Genomic DNA, 13,790 nt, shown 5'->3' on the forward strand with positions numbered 1-13,790 from the left:
CCAGTCCGCTAAGCGAGGATCTGTACTCATCATTCGGAAACGGCGGCAGGCTCCCAAACGGGGTTGACTGGCAAGTCTGGCAGAGAGACATCGCGTAAAGCAAAGAATTCTTACTCAATAATGTGCTCGTTTGCCGGAGGATAATTCGGGGACTCTGTTTGTGATACTGTTAGAAATGCAATGGCACCAGCGATATAGTGGCTTTTATTTTCTTCGTTAAAACTCGGTGTCTTTTCTCGTCTCCTTTCGTCTCGCTCTTTACTGTCTCCTTTCTCCGGAGAGTCAGAATGAAGTGCTTCCATTATACTGCTGCCTGACTGGGTACAGTGCGCCTTGTCTTTCGCACCCCGCTATCTACCAACACACATCCGGTTTGCCGACGCCTGCACAGCTGCCTAAGGCAACACACGCAATGGGCGCAAACAAGGCTGCGACTAACGAGCCGGATTGCCGTGGCGGCAGCGGGACCGATCACCAATGTGGCTTGGCACTGCGATCCCGAGGTTTCCGGCCGCCAGTAAACGAACGCTGACAGCCTGGTGTCATGGCTGGCTCAAGGATATTGAGGCACAGTATTCGAAGCCAGGCTGGGACTAGCCAGACGGGCGATGCCGTGCCGGCAGCTGCGACCGATCAGCCTTTGTTCTTGGCGCAGCGCTTCTGTTTTGTTTCCCTATGCTAGCCGATAGGCGGTGATATGCAAGCCAGACACACGGCTCCAAGCAGGCTCACGACAGTCGACAGGCCGATCGTGTTCGCTGCTTGGACGTCGATTCTACCATGTTTCCGGGACGTCACTCAATTGACCTTGATCGCTGGGCAAGGACCTGTTTTTCGTTAACTACCGAGGATGCAATCATCTCGTATCATGTTATCGTGAGAAGGATTATCCCGTCCCCACGCGATCTGCATGCTTCGGACGGCCGAGGCCGGTGTCAGCCTGCATCTGCACACTTCACAGCCTGCTTCGGCATCCTTCGTCGGCCTACCTTCCACATACTGGCAAACGAAGAGAGACAACTTCGGCAGTTGCACGAGTATGGACAGCTGCAATTCGGCAGTTGCGTACCTGTAGCCAACAAGCAACGTGACGAAAGCATCTCGGCCATATTCAAGTTTGGAAACTGTTGGATGATCGAGCATATATCTCTCACTGGCAACAGCAACTGCATTTGACGTTTCATTCCTCTGAGGCGCAGCACTACAGCCTGCTTCTTTTCTCAGTCAGGTTTGAAAATAGTGTCTCTTTTCGTGTCGGCGTTGTGACGGTCTCGGAGGATGTATCGGCCTCGTGACGGCCGATTTCTTTACTTGGCTAGACTCGAGAAGACGACCTCTTGAGTGTAAGCAGCGAGATGGGTCAACTTATCGACTTCACATACAAGAGGTTACGACGCCTTGGGCATAAATAGCTGGCAAGCTTCCACTCTTTTACGAAGACAGACGCTCAACCGACATCTACAAAAGCATTCCATCAAAGCACTCAACTTTCAAATCGCTTCACTTCACTTCTTTCTACACTGCAACAATGTACGCTACAATTTTCACCCCTGCTCTTATGGGCCTCATCAGCCTGTGCAACGCCTCGCCGACCTTTCACGAGTCCAAGGAAGGCGCCTCTCCGCAGTTCTACAACACCGCGGACGGCCCTCAGATTTCCGCACCCAAGACGCCTTACGTCGCTGTCGCAGGCTCTGACAAGCTCTACTACATCGACACGCGCTTCGACGTCGAGACGGCCAGCCACATCAAGGAGCAGATTGAGTGGGCCGCGGCCCCTCGTCCCGGCACCTACATCTCCATCGACGACGTCGCCGCCACGGCTGCCGTCAAGGATGCCTCGACCAACGCGACGCTTTTCGACTTCAACCCGGCCTACGCGCGCGTGCTATTTGCCAGCATCCTCAACAAGAACAACCCTTCGCTGGCGCTGCCCGTGCACGCGCCCGCGGGCGACTGGGAGGTCACGTACGGCGACGGTGCGCAGTCGCTGACGGAGCGCTCGGCGCACTGCTCCCAGTACGGCTGCCACTCGGACGACGACTGCAAGCGCGCGTCTCACAATCTGTGTGGTAAATGCCACCACGCGCGCGTCGACAACGAATGCGAGGTCGGCCACCTCAACCATCTTGGCCTCTGCGCGGGCGACCGCTGCGCCAAGGCGGTCGACACCCCGCGTATCAAGGGCGAGAGCGATGCGAGCTACTACCAGCGCATGGACAAGCTGCACTTTGGCGCGTAGAAAGCTTGTCTAGTTATTCCAAATGTCAAGAAAGACGCAACATGTCCGGACGAGTGGTATGTGGCGTATCCATGGATCCTAGGTAGCTCGATGTTAGTTAATGGCAAGATCGAATCTGTTGAGACGTGGCGATTGAATGCAGACGTGACACATATGTAGTTTGATCCAGGTTGTGCAGTTTTAGTAGCACGGAAGCGTCGACGGGCTTCTTTGCTTGGCACATGACAGGGCAGACGAGGGAAATTTTCGTCGGGCCGGCTGGCATAGGGCTGGCCGACGGAAGAATAAACCATACCGAGCTCTTGAAAGTGTGATCTACTTTGTTCAAGGATGATATAGTATATCAAGTACTAAGACGTGTCTTTTCTATTGTTTGCTTACTGGAGAATAGATTGGGACAACAACAGAAGGTGTGGGAGGTGACACTCCTGTCTCGCAGGGAGCGTGACCGTAGGGGCAATAGGGCTGAAACAGCGTACGCCTGGCGACAACACGGACCTCTTAGAATGCTACACAGTCTGGTGGTATGGATTCGCTCATCCACGCAACGTTGTCAGCTCTCACTGAAGTTACTTTACATATATTCGAGGTGGGGCGCTCATCAAACCCCTAGTTCCCTCCAAAGAAACTACTGTTATTAACTACACATTGTCGTGAAATAAGGCTATTTTTTAACTTGTCGTGGTTGAGCCTAGACTGACTTTACAATAATCGGAGAAGAGCCCCCCCACTTTGAGCCTTTGGTGGAGTGTACTTTATATTCCATAGGGGGCCTGTATTGAGTGCGGGGAAAGGCTGTCGCTTGCTATTGATTACATTTGTAATCCCGATGCTCTATTGACAGCCAATGACAGGCTGCATCTGATGACAGTGGCTGAATGCAAACTGAACGTGATCCTTGAAGTTGGGCATTTAGATCGGCAGGTCTCTGCTAGTGACGGCAAGGGCCGAGTCAACCGTGTGCTACGGGCGTGGGGCAGCGCGTGTGGGAAATTCCGGTCGGATTACCTTTTTCGGAATCGTCGGTCGCAGCGCGCGACTCTCAGCTGTCCTGTCCAACCCGCGTCGGGGCTCGGATTTCCAGTGCCATAGGTTGACGGCCTCTAGGAGAAGGGCAGACCGAGGTTATGCCTGGTTAGGTCTCCTTTAAAGAGTAGAGACAGGACCACAACGGACCGAGAAACTGCAATGGCTGGCAAGTGTTGCTATCTTTAGTGTTCCAGCATGGCTTTCCCCCAGAACAATCGGACTTGGAAAATCATCCATGATGCGCAGAAAGGTGGTTACGCCGTCGGGGCGTTTTGTGTGTATGTTTTTCGCAAAACTTCCATCAACCTTGACACTGCGTCATTCTGACCATACACACGAAATGCAGCTACAACACGGAGGGTGTTTTAGCAGTCATCCGGGCCGCAGAGAAAAAGCGCTCTCCTGCGATAATCCAGCTGTTTCCGTGGACTTTACACTTCCAGGGTCCGGCGTTTGTTCAATACGTCGCCAACGTCAGCCATGGCGCGTCAGTGCCTATATCCGTCCATTTAGATCACTGTCTCAAGCCAGAGGATGCCGATATTGCTTTGCAGTGCGCGTTCGACTCCATCATGATTGACGGGTCACTTTTCGAAACCGAGGAGAACATTCGCTACGTCAAATCAGTCGTCGAACGGGCCAGGGACAAGGGTATCACTATCGAGGCAGAGCTCGGTCGGATAGAGGGCGGCGAGGACGGCATTCCCATGCTCGAACTCGATGGTCTCCTCACTGATCCTGATTTTGCGCTGCAATTTGTCAAGGAAACAGGTGTGCATTTTCTCGCACCCAGCTTCGGCAACGTTCACGGACCTTACCCACCAGGGGGTGCCGAGAAGCATTGGCAGATTAGCCGGTAAGTTGGGCTGACACGACTGCCGAATTGAAACCCTCGTATTTGTCAACGGATGTTTTTTAACTCGACATTGTGAGTACAGATTGAAGCAGATTCATGAAAAGCTGGGAAATGGCGTGCCTCTGGTTCTGCATGGGACGCATCCCCTCTCCGACGACCTGCTACATCTGTCCATGGCGCATGGAGTCGTCAAGATGAATCAGAACCGCAATGTGCGTTTGGGCTATCATGAGTACGTGGAGAAGAACTGTGCACGAGTCGAGCTCACGGAGCTGCAGGAGCAAGGTGTCGAGGAATACTGCAAGGGTGTAGAGCACATGATGGAGGTGTTTAGGTCTGCAGGCAGGGCGCCGGATATGTAGTAGGATAGTTAATAAATTTCTCCGTACTCAGCAGTTGCACCCATTCCTACGAATTTCCAATTGGGGAAAACTTCCCGGGTTACTTCGTTGAGCATCCTCTAAGCCTTGTTATACTGATGGCTTGCTTACAAAGTCACAGTAGGACTGTTTCCTGGAGACTAAGCCAGGGTGAAGCTACAGGCTAGCTCGTAGAGCAGTAATTGTGAACGTGCCCGGGGCCCTGCGAACCTAGGCGCTGCCCAACACTAATACATTCCCGCTTCATGCACTCGGCCCCATATTAACCGCCCTTACGGAGACCCTTTTCCGATGGCCACGCGGGGAACCTTGACACTTCTTGTTGGTATGCATGCTGTTAAAGGTTTTCGCCACCATTGACACCATAGCGTGCTGAACATCAATGCCTACAACTACACTTATGCGTACAATTGAATTGTCGAGCGACTCGCTAATCAACCATGCCTCGATTTACAGCTCTCACCTTGTCCAACCCGCCCTCGAAGAAGAGATATGTCACCAGGTTCGCAGCCACCCGCGTCCTGCATTAGTCTTTGCTAACCGACTCCGGTGTGAATTTGGATCGACAGAGCATGCGACTCTTGCAGGAAGCGAAAGTCTAGATGCAACGGCTTAGCGCCCTGCTCGCGATGCAAGGGCTGCGGCAATGGTTAGAAAATTTCTCTCTCTGCTAATACATCGCACGCTAATTACAATTAAGTTTGTTCTTACGATATGCCATATACGCGAGGGCATGCGCAAACAGAAGTGAGTTTCACGTTCCAATGCTGTACGTGCAAGCTGACAGGTGACTCCCTCGAGGTGTCCGATTCCGAGCGCAATCAATCCCAGACAAGCCAAGCGAGCAGCCCACCGCCGTACTCGGAGAACTCTGCGTCAGCTAACGGGCTGGCCCTTGATTCTAATGCAAGTGAATTTGCAGAGATGCCGGTTGATCAAGGTTGGACGAATCGCATCTCAAGTAACAAGGTGCAAGACGTGCTGATCGTTTACACAGGCGATGCTAGTATCCAATCATTCCTTCGCAAAGTGTCAAGCCACCTGTCACGGGTCGGAAGGTATCTTCCGCGAAGCCTCTTCGGCGGAGAACAGGAAACTCACTATGAAAAGAATTATTCGCATGTGTGCATACTTCCAGACAAAGAAACAGCCCGTAGCTATCTGAATTGTTATTTTGAGCATGCCAGCATCTCGTATCGCTTCATGTCTCACGAGCAGATCAACGAGCACCTCGACCAAGTATATGCAGAGCTAGAAAGTGCTCTGCAGGAAGACACCGAGATGGCAAAGCTACTGTTTGTCATGGGGATTGGGTAAGCGCGCATTTCCGCCATGCTACTGGAGAAGATCGACCACTGACCAAAACTATAGCTGTATTTGGATGGCGTCCTGGAAGAAAGAGGCTCTCTCACCATGGAAGCACAAAGCGTACGCCGGCCGAGTCCCGCGTGTGGCTACTACGCTAATCCTGTTGCCTAGATATAAACTGCTCTGCAGTGGACAGTCTAGGCTTGAGCGACTGCGTGACTCATTCTCGCCACCGCTGGAGTTGCTGCAGGCATACGTTCTCAAGGTCCGTCCCTTGATCGACCTCGTCTACACTATACTGATATATTTGCAGTGCCAATTAGAGCTGTACTTTGGTCGCGTCAACAGCGCATGGCTTACACTCGGGTTGGCAGTTCGTCTCGGCCAGCTGTCTAATATTCAGAGAAAACTGCACTCAGAAGACGCCATGAAAGCACATGCGCACATTTCGCTGTTCTGGGCCATGTACATGATGGATCGGTAGGTGAATGCTACACCCCATCCAAACCCCCCTCCGGTGCCAGTCACTTTGCTTAAAGACTAGTGCCCAGCTACCTCGCCGTAGCGCTTGGACTACCGTTTGCAATTCAGGACGCCGACATAACAGTCCCGCTCGTCCCAGAGCTTTCCGAGCAAGTCGGCAGGAGCTTGGGCCAGGACGAGACGAGGTTGTGGGTTGGAGTAGTTGCCCACGTGAGGTCTGTATGCCTTGCGTCTCAAGGTAGCTCGTTGCTGACATTGAGCAAGACTTGCGCAAATCATCGGCCACATCATGGCGGCCCTCTATTCGGTGACAGCATCAGCGTCACCGCCAGCGGACAGCATCATGGGTGCACTGGAATTAGAGCTTCGGCAGTGGCTCTCGCAGACCCCACCCTTCTTCCATCCGAAGCCAGAAAGCGAGGCTGCCCCGGAACCATTGTTTTATGATGTTCCCTGGAAATTCAAAAGACAGCAACGAACAATACAGGGAGCCTTTTTCTTTGCAAACATGCTGCTTTACAGGGGCTACTTGCTGAGGGAGTTCCTTCAGCAGGTGCCGGATACGCCCCGCCGCGGCCCTTGTCCTGCAAGGGTTGCAAAATGTGTGGAAAATGCAATGGCCATGCTTGCTCTGGCCGCAGAGTTTGGCGCCGAAGACCTTCATTATAATTCTACTTTCTGGGTGAGTAGGGTCCCCCGCATAAGACCGCTTGCTAGTTTGGTACCAACTTTGTACAGATTTCTACTCACTTCATCTACTGTGCCATTTCGGTGCTCCTTGTGTATCTCAGTCTCTACCAGGAATGCGATGGGACAGACAGGATCAAAGCTGCTGTCGAGTTGGCAATCAAGACTCATCTGAACAACACAGACGACCAATGCGACGCGACGGGAGAAGGCGCGGAGACGCTAACGTGGGAGCATCAGCGCGGACAAGTTGAGCTCTCTTCTGGCTTATTGTCGCCTACACAAAGAGACGGCGGTACAGAAACTCTGGGGCCTTCCTTAGACGTATTTTCGAGTGGTGAAGTCGCGGTCAACGGGCCGTGGGAATCGAGTGGTCCAACAGAGGATGCGTTGTCGACTATGGCATACTTTGGGCCTTTTGATACAAGCGGTGACTTTGATGTTGTCATGTCTATTGGCTTTGATAGCCATTCAGCCCTAGATACACTTAGGAACGATGGAATTTTTGAGTTTCAATAGTTTAACACTTTTCTGTCAGGTACACATGATATCCCGAAGTGAAGTACTCCGTCTTCTGTCAGCCCGTCGATGATGTTATTCCTCCATCAACTACAATCTTCTGTCCCGTAATGTAGCGGCTCTGAGAAGATGCCAGAAAGACAGCCGCCATGGCCACATCGAACGAGCTGCCCATCCTGCCCATTGGCACTGCTTCGTTCCGTTTCTTGACAAAGCCAGCGAGATCGCCTTGCGCGTACTTGTCAGCCAGCAGGGTGACGAGGGGCGTATTCATCAAGCCGGGCACCACGACGTTCAATCGAATATTCTTTGCTGCGTATAGAACGGCAGTTGCTCTGGTAAACTGAATGACGGCCGCTTTGGTGGCTGCGTATGCCACCTGCGGCTTGCCGACATAGCGAAGACCCGCGATGGAGGCGATGTTAACTATGACACCGGACCGCTGCTGTTCCATCAACGGCAGAACGGAATGGCAGCACAGGTAGACGGACTTCAAGTTGACAGCGGTCTGGGCATCCCAAACTGCCTCTGCCATCTCTGCCGGTCCCCCAGGCTCGGATCTACCAACATTGCTGTTAACAACGTCTTCGAGTTAGTCACTGTCAAACTTGTCCGAGATTTGTAAATCTTTTGCCATTACTTGACCAATATGTCGATTCGACCGTATTTTGCAATACAGGCCGATACGGCGCCTTTGACACTCTCGTCCTTTGTAACGTCGGCTGCCACGACAGTCACCTCGCCACCCACAGCCACAATTCGTCGTCTTGTGTACTCGGCTGCCTCTAGGCTGAGGTCACACCCAAAGATCTTGGCGCCTTGCGCTGCGAGCACTCTGGCAATTGCGGCGCCATTTCCCCACATATCTCCATCGCCTGTCTGCCCGATGCCGGTTACTATTGCACGGGCAATTAGTAAGTACAGCTGATTTCAAGACGCCAATGCACTTACAAAAGGCAACTTTGCCATTGAGGTCCGGGTAGGTAGCAAAGATGGGCTCTGTACATTCGGCCGCGGCCCCGTTTTGATCAGGTAGAGGAGTTAGCGCCATGTTTACGCTTGGTCTTGTGCGAAATGTTGAACTCCCTCCTCAGAAGCAGTGGCAGTCGGTCGCGACTTTAATACCGACGCCCTGCTACAAGCGGCGTGGCCTCGTCAGGCGGCCCTTGAACAGAGGCTGGCAAAAGCCGGTTTTGCTCAACGGCTTTACGACAACCACCCGGAGTGATGGTGTGCGTGTACTCCGGGCGCGCCTTCCCAGGAAGGAAATCCGACTTTTCCGACGACCCCTGCCGCCACTATTCGGTAGAAAGCTGTGACTGGAGACAGAGCCCAGCGTCGTTCGGAGGAACTTTATCCACATTGCAAAGCAAGCTAAAACAGATGGCTGTATAACGCTAGTCTACCCCGGTTTCCCTGTGCCAATTACCACCAGATGAGAGGGTTGCCTGACGGTTCTGTGCAACTCGTCACCCATAACGGCACGCTTTCAAAGCTGGCACAGAATTTGGCAGCGACGCCTTTTCTATATAAATATTCCGCCTCTTTATCACATAGCTTCGAATACGTATTAGACAAATAATGCACCATCCATCCTCTTATCTTCAGAAACTACATACTTGCGAATATGTTGAAACTATTGCGACCTGGAACCGCCTCCATATCCCGTGTTGAGAAAAACGATCCGGCGTCTATTCATGTGGAGACATTGTCCTGCCTGCTACCCGAAGATGAAGCATTTTTGGCTGCTTTCACTGAGCAACAGAGAAAGACAGTCATACGCAAGGTAACGCGAGATATCCCCCCCCCTATAACCCCACGAAACGCTGCAGCACAACCAAGGGTCTACTCTTACTCGTCGCCTAGGTCGATATCCGCCTGATTCCTATCCTGGCTCTTCTCTACCTTCTTGCGTATCTGGATCGCGCAAATATCGGTAAATCTTCGTCTGTCTCCTCTTACAGCAGCACTTTATTCTAATGCAGGGTAGGCAATGCAAAAATTGAAGGTCTCGTGGCCGACCTTCGGTTGTCCGGGTCACAATACAATATCGCTCTTTCCATTTTTTTTATTCCATATGTCATTCTGGGTAAAAAGTGCAGCATCTTCTTTTGACAGTGCAAAGCTAACATTCAAAAGGTACCCCAAGTAATCTCCTCCTGCTAAAGTTTGCGCGGCCCTCCACCTATATCGGCATCTGCATGGCACTTTGGGGCATAACAATGACTCTGACGGGCGTGGTGCAGAACTTTGGAGGACTCATCGCCTGCCGTTTTTTGCTTGGCGCATTCGAGTGAGTAGACACGGCGCAAACTCTGCACCTAGCATCGTTTCGCTGACAAACACCTCCCTAGGGCTGGGTTCTTCCCTGCAGCGGTGTTTATTGTGTCGCGCTGGTATCTGCCAAATGAAACGCAGGTCCGCGTTGCCTTGTTCTACACGTCGAGTGCTCTGGCAGGGGCGTTTTCCGGGCTTCTCGCCTTTGCGATCGCAAAGATGGACGGGCTGGCAGGCCTGGCTGGGTGGCGGTGGATCTTCATCGTGGAGGGCATCGCGACCGTCGTGGCTGGCGTCGCGACATTTTTCATCCTGGTGGACAGCCCGGCCCTCTCTCAGCGGTGGCTCTCCCAAGACGAGATCCGGTACCTGGAGCTTCGTCACGCTGCCGTTCGTGGCAGCAGGGCAGAGTCACAAGAAAGCATCAGCAACTGGAGGGTCATGAAGGCTGTCCTGCTGGACTGGCAGCTCTATTTCCAGGCACTGGTGTACTGGTCGAATACTGCGCCAAACTACGGCTTGAAATTTACAATGCCCCAGATCATCAAGAATATGGGCTACAGCAGCAGCAACGCGCAGCTTCTCACGATACCGCCATACGTCGCTGGAGCAATCTCGGCCTATCTATCAGCGCTCTTTGCCGATCGCTTTACCTGGAGAATGCCTTTCATAGTGGCGCCCCAGCTCCTTGTCGTGGTGTCGTTTATCATTTTGTTCATCAAGTCGGCCAACATTTCTGAGAATATTGGCGTTTGCTACTTTGCAATTGTGCTGGCCTGCATCGGGTTTTATCCCATCAACCCGGGCGGCAATGCCTGGACAGTGGAGAACTTGGCTGGGTCTACGAAGCGTGCTGCCGGAATAGCATATATGCTAGGCATTGGCAACGTCGGAGGAGTCATTGGAAGCTATATTTACATTGACGGCCAGGCACCCCGCTATCCAACTGGGTTTGGAGCGTCTTTTGGGTTTGCAGCTCTCGGCATCTTGAGCTGCTTGGTCCTAGAGTGTGGGTTTTGGGCCATCAATCGTCAAAGGGCTAAGCTGGGCGAAGAGGAAATTCGAGCAGCATACACTGATGAAGAGTTGGCGAAGCTTGGGGATCGATCGCCACTTTTCAGGTACACGCTATGATATTTGCTTCTTTAACACATCACTACAGTAGTTGGTTTAAAGCTTGGCTTGGCAGCTTAATCGACTTCCATTACAGTGCTATGGTGGCACCTGTTTTGTGTTCCCCACTGTAGAATGGGTCTATGCCCAACGCGATAAACTTATAAGAAGAACAGTTTTGCCGCACTTTTATATATTAATCCTATATTGTATTGGTTGCTACAATACGATATTTGTGCAGACTGTATTGTATATATGGCGGTATGTTGCCATATTATCAGCAACAGTAACTAGCTGTCGGCTTTCTGCTTGACCAAGTTCATTACTCCCGGGGCCTAGCCCCAATCTAGCGCCCTTCTTGTTTTGGTGCCTTCGTCATAGCAGCTCATCCAACTCAACTCTGTCAAGTCGTCCTGTTTTCGTAATCACCAAAAAGCCCAGCCCGGCCAGGTCAGCCGCCCAGACCTCAACAGTTTAGTTGTCTCAACTACCGACCGATAGAGCATGTCTGCAGCGGAATCAGCGGAGCCCAAGAGCAAGGTATTTCCCATCAGCAAGTTTCTCGATGACCTAACTCCGCAGCTCCCATCGCCATCGTCCTCTGGGTCGTCGGGCGCAGCAAAGCGTCTCATTTTCGTAGGCGATGTGCACGGCATGAAGGAGCCTCTGGAGAGGCTCCTCGAAAAGGTCAAATTTGACCGGGCGAGCGGTGATCATCTTGTGCTCGTAGGTGACGTGGTCAATAAAGGCACCGACAACTCGGGAGTTGTCGAACTGGGGATGGAACTTGGCGCCTCCGCGGTGCGTGGCAATCACGACAATGCAGTTCTCGACGCCGCCGGCATAGCAAGGTTCAGGGACGGCACTTGGCTCTCTGAACTCGCCACTCCGGGAGCACCTCTGGATTCAGCCAGCGCACACAAACCCAGCCCGCACAGCGAAACAACAATCAACACAGCAGCGGCGCTCTCGGCTGCTCAGCTGCAATGGCTTGCGTCGTTGCCATTGATTCTGCGGATCAAGCTGTCGCAGCATCACAGCTCGCCTCTAGCCAACATCATCGTCGTGCACGCTGGCCTCGTCCCAGGGGTGCCGCTTGACCAGCAAGACCCCCACGAGGTCATGCATCTGCGCAGCCTCGTTACAGAGAATGGCATCTTCAGGGCTTCTGAAGACGCAGGCGAAGATGGCTGGGCTGCGGACTGGGAGCGTGCGCAGGAAGACCTCGAGGAATCGCAGAGAAGGACAGTCATTTTTGGGCATGACGCCCGGCGGGGACTCCAAGTGCGCAAATACTCCGTCGGACTTGACACGGGGTGTGTTTATGGGAACCAGCTTAGCGCATTGGTCTTGACCATCACGGAAGGTGGAATTATGCATCGTGTTGTGCAGGTGGAGGCCGTTGAACCAGGTTAACAATGGCAATGAACCTGACTGGTTGCTCTACGTGACGGCTTCTGTGATGATACGTGCAACCGGACAATAACGGTCCATGGAGTATCGCCCGAGTGCCCGCTCATTTTCGGCGAGGCATGATGGAGATGCAATCTTCCAGGGCCTTATCACGCCAGAAGGCGTGGTTCTTGGCCCTGAGCTATTCTTTGGCCGTCCATGGTGCCGACGCCGCCGCCGATGACCACGCTCCCCGCCATCGAAGCGGCGCGCCATCAGATATAATCCCAGCGGCCGCACCTGCTGTTATGCCAACACTGCACAGCTATATGGGTCATTTGGCGATGGAATGCTCAGGTGGCTCCCACTTCTCGTCCAGCAGCAGGCTTCACTTCCGATTGTCTCATAGATGTTGTTGACGAAGGTGTTTGTGGTGGAGCAATGGCACCAACACAAGACCCAAACGAAGCAGTGTTGGTGGCCAGCCAGGCGAGTGCCGAGGCTGCGACGGCCGATCCTAGAGCATCTAGTGATAAAATACATTCATTGTAATTTTTGCTTCGAGCTGTATAGTTAAAACCACGGCTTTGACTCATTGTTTTGGCAAGAAAGTTGCCGAGTTGTGGAGCCCAACTTAGTACCTGCTTATTTCAGCCTCGGCCGATCTCACCATCTCACGGCACACAAGGCTGCCACCTTTTTGCTGTCATCGCCAAACTCCCAAGCACACGATCATCTCTCTCAACACACACACACACACACACACACACCACCCACCATGGAAAAAGGCATCAAGGCGTTCGAGCACCAAGAATGGGTATCCCAGCGCAAGGTCCCCCACACCATCGACGTCGTCGACCCCTCCCCCTCGTGGCCGTCCACATTCACGTCCCTCGCGGCCTCGATCCGCGCCGCCCTGCCGCCGTCCAGCTTCCTCGCCATCCACCACGTCGGCTCGACGAGCGTGCCCGGGCTCGCCTCCAAGCCCGTCATCGACATGGACCTGCTCGTCGCCGACCCGGCCGACGAGTCGTCGTACGTGCCGCACCTCGAGACCGCGGGCTACCACTTCCTCTTCCGCGAGCCGCCGTGGTACGAGCACCGCATGCTCGCGCGCTATGGGGACCCCATGTTTGTCAACCTGCACGTGTACGGCCCCGGGGAGCTGGAGCTGGAGAGCAAGCGCCACAGGATGCTCAGAGACTGGCTGAGGAAAACACCAGAGGACAGGGACCGTTACGGCGAGGTGAAGCGTGAGGCGTCGCGCAGGGCAAAGGCGAATGGCGAGGGCGTCGGGCCGTACACAGAGTACAAGGGGGATGTGATTCGGGAGATTATGGAGCGGGCCAAGGCGGATGCGGAGAAGCAGAGCTAAACGCTGCCAGAGCATGCATAAAGATTTAGAATGTAATGTAGATGGAATTGTACATGGATTGGTATTGAGGTCTAAACAGGTAAAGATGCCGGGACCGTATAGTATAGATGCTGGTAACATGAAACGCCG

General features: G+C 53.2%; 8 protein-coding genes across 8 annotated transcripts; 7 read left to right on the forward strand and 1 right to left on the reverse strand.

Moving 5' to 3' along the window:
• Positions 1 to 1,528: 1,528 nt before the first annotated feature.
• LMH87_004795 (uncharacterized protein) lies at positions 1,529 to 2,242 on the forward strand (the record flags this gene model as incomplete). The annotated part of the gene is made up of 1 exon (XM_056196068.1): positions 1,529 to 2,242. The coding sequence occupies one exon, from the start codon at positions 1,529 to 1,531 to the stop codon at positions 2,240 to 2,242; it is 714 nt and encodes a 237-aa protein (XP_056049634.1).
• Positions 2,243 to 3,466: 1,224 nt separating this feature from the next.
• Positions 3,467 to 4,489, forward strand: LMH87_004796 (uncharacterized protein; the record flags this gene model as incomplete). The annotated part of the gene is made up of 3 exons (XM_056196069.1): positions 3,467 to 3,549; positions 3,618 to 4,127; positions 4,210 to 4,489. The coding sequence occupies 3 exons, from the start codon at positions 3,467 to 3,469 to the stop codon at positions 4,487 to 4,489; spliced, it is 873 nt and encodes a 290-aa protein (XP_056049635.1).
• Positions 4,490 to 4,947: 458 nt separating this feature from the next.
• On the forward strand, positions 4,948 to 5,672 carry LMH87_004797 (uncharacterized protein; the record flags this gene model as incomplete). The annotated part of the gene is made up of 6 exons (XM_056196071.1): positions 4,948 to 5,009; positions 5,077 to 5,156; positions 5,208 to 5,254; positions 5,309 to 5,447; positions 5,505 to 5,565; positions 5,618 to 5,672. The coding sequence occupies 6 exons, from the start codon at positions 4,948 to 4,950 to the stop codon at positions 5,670 to 5,672; spliced, it is 444 nt and encodes a 147-aa protein (XP_056049636.1).
• A 38-nt stretch (positions 5,673 to 5,710) lies between these two features.
• Positions 5,711 to 7,504, forward strand: LMH87_004798 (uncharacterized protein; the record flags this gene model as incomplete). Its single annotated transcript, XM_056196072.1, has 7 exons — positions 5,711 to 5,820; positions 5,879 to 5,935; positions 5,987 to 6,080; positions 6,129 to 6,295; positions 6,367 to 6,513; positions 6,563 to 6,980; positions 7,037 to 7,504. 7 exons carry the CDS (start codon positions 5,711 to 5,713, stop codon positions 7,502 to 7,504), a joined length of 1,461 nt encoding a protein of 486 aa, XP_056049637.1.
• A 58-nt stretch (positions 7,505 to 7,562) lies between these two features.
• LMH87_004799 (uncharacterized protein) lies at positions 7,563 to 8,555 on the reverse strand (the record flags this gene model as incomplete). The annotated part of the gene is made up of 3 exons (XM_056196073.1): positions 7,563 to 8,076; positions 8,145 to 8,400; positions 8,456 to 8,555. The coding sequence occupies 3 exons, from the start codon at positions 8,553 to 8,555 to the stop codon at positions 7,563 to 7,565; spliced, it is 870 nt and encodes a 289-aa protein (XP_056049638.1).
• A 576-nt stretch (positions 8,556 to 9,131) lies between these two features.
• On the forward strand, positions 9,132 to 10,915 carry LMH87_004800 (uncharacterized protein; the record flags this gene model as incomplete). The annotated part of the gene is made up of 5 exons (XM_056196074.1): positions 9,132 to 9,290; positions 9,371 to 9,440; positions 9,495 to 9,593; positions 9,644 to 9,797; positions 9,859 to 10,915. 5 exons carry the CDS (start codon positions 9,132 to 9,134, stop codon positions 10,913 to 10,915), a joined length of 1,539 nt encoding a protein of 512 aa, XP_056049639.1.
• Positions 10,916 to 11,398: 483 nt separating this feature from the next.
• LMH87_004801 (uncharacterized protein) lies at positions 11,399 to 12,310 on the forward strand (the record flags this gene model as incomplete). Its single annotated transcript, XM_056196075.1, has 2 exons — positions 11,399 to 11,956; positions 12,014 to 12,310. The coding sequence occupies 2 exons, from the start codon at positions 11,399 to 11,401 to the stop codon at positions 12,308 to 12,310; spliced, it is 855 nt and encodes a 284-aa protein (XP_056049640.1).
• Positions 12,311 to 13,064: 754 nt separating this feature from the next.
• LMH87_004802 (uncharacterized protein) lies at positions 13,065 to 13,661 on the forward strand (the record flags this gene model as incomplete). Its single annotated transcript, XM_056196076.1, has 1 exon — positions 13,065 to 13,661. One exon carries the CDS (start codon positions 13,065 to 13,067, stop codon positions 13,659 to 13,661), a length of 597 nt encoding a protein of 198 aa, XP_056049641.1.
• Positions 13,662 to 13,790: the final 129 nt, after the last annotated feature.

This window comes from Akanthomyces muscarius, chromosome 2, assembly GCF_028009165.1.
Source record: "Akanthomyces muscarius strain Ve6 chromosome 2, whole genome shotgun sequence".
Taxonomy (NCBI): Eukaryota; Fungi; Ascomycota; class Sordariomycetes; order Hypocreales; family Cordycipitaceae; genus Akanthomyces; species Akanthomyces muscarius.